General features: G+C 37.9%; 1 protein-coding gene across 1 annotated transcript in view; it reads right to left on the bottom strand.

Annotated features, from left to right (window-relative positions):
• Positions 1-113: 113 nt before the first annotated feature.
• LOC107660301 (nucleolar protein 11-like) overlaps positions 114-7162 on the bottom strand; it is a 54019-nt gene continuing 46970 nt past the window's right edge. The window contains exons 8-14 of the mRNA XM_016449583.1: positions 5773-5957; positions 5548-5673; positions 1006-1236; positions 824-902; positions 546-638; positions 349-456; positions 114-245 (exon numbers count right to left, since the gene is read on the bottom strand). Of these exons, the coding sequence (XP_016305069.1) occupies positions 132-245; positions 349-456; positions 546-638; positions 824-902; positions 1006-1236; positions 5548-5673; positions 5773-5957 (936 nt within the window). The 3' untranslated portion in view covers positions 114-131. The remainder of the gene's footprint in view (positions 246-348; positions 457-545; positions 639-823; positions 903-1005; positions 1237-5547; positions 5674-5772; positions 5958-7162) is intronic.

Below are 7162 nucleotides of genomic sequence, written 5' to 3'. Positions count from 1 at the left end.
GGTTTGTGGATTTAAAAAAGCTGAACGAATTTCAAACTTATTTTCTCTAAAAACAAACTAAGAAAATAAGTCAAAAACAGAGAGAAAACAGGGCACAGCAGCATTTTATAAAAATAATCTGCGCAAGTAATCTAAAATAGTTCAATTACTTGTATGGCGTACATGCCAAAATCTTCAGACCGTTTGGAATTTTTAAGCACTTGAAGACTTCCCTCAATTTTGCCCAGTTCAGCATACAGTTTTACCTGAAAAGGGTTGCAATACATTTTTCATTGTAATTTCAGCCTTCAGCTACAATAAAAAGCACAGAACTGTCATTTTCCATCAGCAATAAGAAGCATGCTCTACCTGTGATCTCACAAACTTGTGAAGATCAGAGACCAATCTTTTGGCTTCTGGTGCCACAGCCAAGATGGTGAAATGAGCATCTAGCAGTAAGCAAACCCAGTCTATGATCTAAAAAAAAATAAAAATAAAAAATAAACCTTCGACAGATGCAAAACGAACAATAGTTAATATTTAATATTCACAGTTTGGTGACAGACCTGAGAAATACTTGGGGTCCTTAAAGCTCGGATTTGTTTGTGGGCATCATGACAATACTTAAAATAAAGGAACCTTAGATACTGTAAAAAGACCTGAAGAGAGAAAAAAAAGTGAACTGAGACAGAACAGGTCATCAAAGATTATATTCTTCCCATTGGGCCAGTAACAAACAAAGTTAGTAAGGCAACTACCTCTGTACCACAATTTGGGGAACAAATAATAGGACACTGTATATCCAACAAGGCTAGATGTGTTGGTTTGTCAAATAGATACTCACTATGACCTGTGGAACCGTGAGATCTTTTAGATGTGGCAGCAGGGGTCTTTCACTGTACGCTGTCTGCAGAACCTCATTTCTATCAGTCAGGTTAAAGAAAAAATGCTACCAAAACTAAAAAAAAAAAAGGAATAAGGTTTTTTTTTCTTAATTTTTTATAAACCAGCAAGGGCAAAGGATACAGAAGGGCACCCTTGTGTAACCCCACAGGACAGCTCATATCCAGTGCTAAGGGATCTCTTTGTAGCTTGTTGCTGGGGGTATCAGAGACATCACTCTCTAGTGCTGGGGAGCAGAAGCCATTCAGCTGCCCACCCTCCTCATCTGATCGACTCTGTGCCCGAGTCAGCTCTTTCATGAACATTACACTGTCTGTGTCAAGATTCACAGTCTCCATCTCCGAGTCTGGAGTACTATAGTCAGAAAAAGGATTAAAAAAAAAAAAGTTTTACATAATTTCCTTTTTAAAAAGGCATTTGTGCAATAAAACAAACAACAACAAAAAAAAAAGCTTAGTGTTTCTGGGTTACCGTATTTTCCGGAAAATAAGTTGCACCTTAGTATAATTTTCACCTGGACAAAAGTGCATTGTCAAGGTAAATTAAATATTTACAAACACTATAAACATTATAATGGCACTCATAAACAACATTTAGGCTATTTGTTGAAATTAACATTAAATAAGATTAATAAATGCAGTTAACTAATGTTAATGGAACCTATTAAAGGGTTAGTTCACCCAAAACTGAAACTTCTGTCATTACTTACTCACCCTCATGTTGTTCTAAACCTGTAAGACCTCCGTTCATATTCGGAACACAAATTAAGATATTTTTGATTAATTTTGAGAGCTCTCTGACCCTCCCATAGACAGCAATGAATGTAATTACCACAATCAAGGTCCAGAAACGTAGCAAGGAGATCGGTAAAATAATCCATGTGACATCAGGGGTTCGTCTCCTGCCTCCCTGGTGCCATTTTGGAGAGTATCCACTAAACGTAAACAGCGTATGTTATTCTGTGTCAGCTGCGTCACGTGGATACGTTGTTTACGCGTGGCGCCGCTGACACAGAATAGCATACGTGGCGCAGCTGACACAGAATAGCATACGCTGTTTGCGTACAGTGGATACTCTCCAAAATGGCACCAGGGTGATGGAGGAGGAGGAGACGAATTGTTGAATAAAGTCATTATTTTTGTTTTCTTTGCATACAAAAAGTATTCTCGTAGCTTCGTAAAATTACGGTTGAACCCCTGATGTCACATGGATTATTTTACCGATCTCCTTGCTACGTTTCTGGACCTTGATCGTGGTAATTACATCGCTGTCTAGTCAGAGAGCTGTCAGAATGCATCAAAATATCTTAATTTGTGTGCCGAAGACGAACGGAGGTCTTACGGGTTTAGAACGACACGAGGATGATTAATTAATGACAGAATTTTCATTTTTGGGTGAACACCCTTTAAGTGTTAGTGTAACCCTTTAAGAGAACAATAACGAATCAGTCAATAGATAGGTAATGTTTTAGGTTAGATTAAAAAAAAATAAAATGTTTAACTTTGAAAATAAATAGCTCATTAAGTCTTTAAGAATTAATTATTTGGTGCTATGGTGAAGACTACAGCGAATATAAATATCTAAATGACTGTTTGAAACATTTACAGTTAGGAAAGTAGCGCAGCACTGTTTTGTTTATAGGGTTACCGGGGTAATGGCTGCATTTCTGCCTCTACTGCCGAATGTGCATTTTCATTCAGCGCGTCTCCTTCACTCGTTCCACCTTTCTTCTCATATGTGCTCATTGAAATTAAATTGTTGCCTTTTTAAGGCCCCGATATACTTCAAACGAAATCGAAGAACGAACTGATATGACGTCATTTCGAACAAAATCAGGCCAAAACGAAGTTCATTTTGAGTTAGTTTTGGCAGTTCGAAATAGCTCACCAAAGCGAACTTTTTGGGGGAGTTCGTTTTGCCTCCTAAACACCTTTGAGCTACCATTGGTCCGTGGCGATTACACAGTCGGTGGGTGTGTTCTGGAACTACGCCTTCTTTGACGTGCGATTTTTTCCCCCCCGGTTCGTTTCTCATTCCACAGAGGCCAGACAAGAGAACACATCTCCGCGGTCCGAGTGTCAAGGCCAGTCTCTCCGTAGTGGAAATCTGTGTCCTGTGCGTTTTTGAATGTTTCACATATGGCGATACCCTTTTCAAGAGATCGTCAAACCGCGCGGCCCATAGTGGAAATCGGTGTCCTGTGCGTTTTTGAATGTTTCACATATGGCGATACCCTTTTCAAGAGATCGTCAAACCGCGCGGCGCACATTCTGAAGAAAAATGCACTTCCTCATCTGTGCTCCGCATTTGCTGAATAAAAAGGGCAAACTGAAATAATTCTTTCTGTTTAGGCCTGTCGCAATAATCAATATATCGGACTTATCACGCAATATATGTACATGACCTCAATTTTTGGTGACGCAATATATCGCCCATTATATTTACATTAGTGTTCCTGTGGCTCAGTGGTAGAGCATTGCGTTAGCAGCGCAAAAGGTCATGGGTTCAATTCCCAGGGAACACACATACTGGTAAAAAAAAAAAATTATAGCCTGAATGCACTGTAAGTCGCTTTGGATAAAAGCGTCTGCTAAATGCATAAATTAATTATATTTACTTTAAAAATAATGTCACCATGTTTTGTACATTCCACATGCACCTGTGTCTTTTGCAGCTTCTCGTACATAACGTAGTCATGAGGTGCTAGTTCAAATTTAAAAAATGCTTCTACAAAAAAAGTTTCATCTGCAGATATGGCCATGTTTAGGGATCTGTGCCTTTGTGCATACGGACATCTGACTGCTAAATTGTGATTGTGTTTTTCAGCAATAGTGTGCACCCTTAATTTACAGAGAAAAGAAGGTCAGGAAAAAATCTGTAGATGGAAAAATCTCCATACACGTTCTTTGTGTATTTTTCTTTTTTTCTACTTGTTACTTTCCACTTTTTGTTAGAAAATGTTTATTTACTATTTATTCAAGTTTTTTAAGGTATCTAATATTTTTATACTTAATTTTCATGATCTAAATATTCTTAAAAATTAAAAGTTTGTTGTCATTTGTAAGTGTGTAGGCCTTCTTGCATTATTATGCTGTTATATTATGGTTATATATTCAGTGGCATAAAATGGTCTTTAAAATGTCAATAATATCACTTATCGCAATTATTTCTGGGACAATATATTGCACAACAAAAAGTTATCGTGACAGGCCTATTTCTGTTTTTGTTAAGTGGACGCACATACCATCTACGTCACATGTTCTTGTTATTTTCTTTGCCATTGAATATAGATCAATGCTACTGCCAGATGTTTACGAAACTTCTCTCACAGCCGCCATCGTTGTTGTGCTTAGGGGGTACATGTGGGCGGCGTGACACGTTTACAACCCCGCCTCCAGAAGCGTGGGGGTGTCGGAATGTTCGAAAACAGTATACCGTCGCTTAGACTTTTCGAACTTCTTTTTGCCCTCAAACGAAAAAGAACTTCGTTTGAAGTATATCGGGGCCTTTAAAGTTCAACAATCATATGAGGCTGTATTGCTGTTTTTCCATAAACAAATTGAAAAAATTAATAAGTTTGTTATAGGCTACTGTGTAAGTTAAGCTGTTTAAGAAATTGTATTTGCACTTATGCTCCTAAATACATTTTACATGTATCCTAAATACAATACATTTTCCAGTTCGCACACATCTATTTTTAGTCGCAAATGTGAGTGAAATGCTCGCACTGTCGAGCCCTGCTATCCAATTCAAATGTTTCTATATTCGTGATGCAGCCTAACATTTGGTTACTAAACTAAATTTAAAATCGGCTTTGTACTTCACTCGTGTTCAAAGATCCACGAACAAAAGCATCCTTCACATGTGCGCATGTCTGGAACACTACCACAGCAGTACAGTGGTCACAATGAATCGAGTTAATTAAGCCATTTAACAATTAAGCCATGTAACTTTTTCTATTTTTTGGTTGACTCCATTTTAGTTTTATGATAAATAGAAGGTATGCACGTGACGTCACCGTCAGCTGGTGTGACTGTGGATCCGCCCACTGAGTGGCAAAAAGACTGAGTGGCAGCATTGGTTTTCAGCATGAATGCTGCAACAGAACACATAAAACACCTCTAAATGAGAAAGATCTTTGCGATTGACTGTACAAATAGATTTGACAAGAAATCTGAGGTATATTTTTACAGACTGCCGAAAGCTACAGAAGAGAAGCAAATGAATTGCTGCAATTCAAAGAAACAAATGGACTGCAGGCAGCAAAACATGGATTTGCAGTTATCATGGAATGCTATGAATGTTGAATTTTGTAGTAAAATCATACCCTATATATTGTATTGACAACTCAATTAAATATTTATCATCTTATAAAATGAAAGTGACGTCAAAGCATACCCTCTGTAAGCTGTGATTTCAAGTTAGCAATGCTAGAACTAATATGTCACGTGTGCACATATTTGTGTAAGATATGCCCATGTTTTGTGTGCTTGACATTAAGTAAGTCAACTTTTGAATATTAAAGTTGCAGCACATTTCAGATTATTAAAAAAAACTGATACTTCCATTATATCACTTATTCTGGAAAATAGAATACAGTAAAATACAGTATTATGGCGCAGTTAAAGGTCTTAATGTCATTCAGCAGGTGAGCACAAATCTCACCTGAGAATAGTTTTGAGATAAGAGCAGGTGACGGCTTCAGGAATGTCAGAAAATATTTGGAAAGCAATCTGACAGAGATGGAAATCTTTCTTCACCATGGCCAATGAGAGCAGTTCAGGGCACACACTACATTTCCAGAAAAAAATTAAAATAAAGAAGAATGAGCATAGTTACACACAAAACACTAGGAGATAAGAGAGAGGGGCTGAGCAGGTGAGTTCAAACCTGTAGCAGAGGTACCGAGTCTCCAGCAGCTGTAGAAATACACACTGAGGGTAGAAGTTGGCATGTGTCTGGGATCTTGACACTAGCTCTAATGCCAGCCTGCCTACTGCCAGCTGGAGGTCAGCCTGGGGAGTCCAACGAATAAACTCACCCACCTCTGCTTGTACATCCTCTACCGCACTAGTCTAGCAAAAAGCACACATGGCATTATCACAAACTAAAGAACACAATCCATGTGCAAAGGTTCTTTAATACACATATATGCAAACTTAGCAAAAAATAAAGACAAAAATAAAATGCAGTAACTTGAAAAAGGGACGTTTATTTAAAGGTCATTTAGTAAAATTTAAAAACGCTGTACATTGGAAATGATTTACACAAAGTATTCTAGAAATAAAAACACCAGAAGAAAGATGTCCTGGGTAGGGCTGCAGGATTAATCGAATGCGACTGTCGCAAGTCGGTTCTGTGATTAGTAGTAAATCTCCATCACCTGCTTTCAGATGGAGCAGCATTTACTACACAGAGCCGTAGTTCTCTGACAAGCTACGAAAAAAAATAAAAATTGCAGACGATGAAATCGTTCGCGATAATGACAGCTGTTTGCGTAGCTTCTCAGTGAACTACGGCTCTGTGTAGTAAATGCTGCTCCATCTGAAAGCACGTGAAAATACCACATTTAATGACGTATTTTTACTCCAAACTCACTTCATAATGTCAGCCGACTGTTTGAAATGAATCCTTCTGTGAGATGTGGCTTCTTACACAGAATAAGGCACACAACATTTCATAATATTCTAAGCAGTGATAAAGGCTATGTCGATTAGCATTAGAGCTGTCTATTGCCACCAGCGGTAGTGCACGTGACGTCACACAATCTATAACAAGCATAATACAAAGCTTTGTGTACAAGTGTAATAACAGTAACAGTTGTTGTTTTATTTAGACAATACACATGTGGTCAGAATTGTTGGTACCCTTGGTAAATATGATCAAAGGCGGCTATGAAAATAAATCTGCATTGTTAATCCTTTTGATCTTTTATTTGAAAAATTCACAAAAATCTAACCTTTCATTGGAGAGTAAGAATTGAAAATGGGGGGAAATATCATTATGAAATAAATGTTTTTCTCTAATACACATTGGACACAATTAACGGTACCCTTTTATTCAATACTTTTTGAAACCTCCATTTGCCAAAATAGTGTAGGAGTTTTCTCCTATAATGCACAATCAGCTTGTAACACTCCAAAGAGAAAGGAAAACTTGAAATCGCATCATATGACCCCTTTAAGACTTTAAGACCCGCGGAAACCCTGCTTGAAGAGTTTTTGGCCACTCAAACACTCCTCACCATGCATTAGGACGATATAGACACATGTCCTCTTCC

Source organism: Sinocyclocheilus anshuiensis, unplaced genomic scaffold (genome assembly GCF_001515605.1).
Source record: "Sinocyclocheilus anshuiensis isolate Anshui unplaced genomic scaffold, SAMN03320099.WGS_v1.1 scaffold1735, whole genome shotgun sequence".
Lineage (NCBI taxonomy): Eukaryota > Metazoa > Chordata > Actinopteri > Cypriniformes > Cyprinidae > Sinocyclocheilus > Sinocyclocheilus anshuiensis.
Note: the sequence above shows the minus strand (reverse complement) of the source record. Positions and strands in the feature narration are given on the sequence as shown.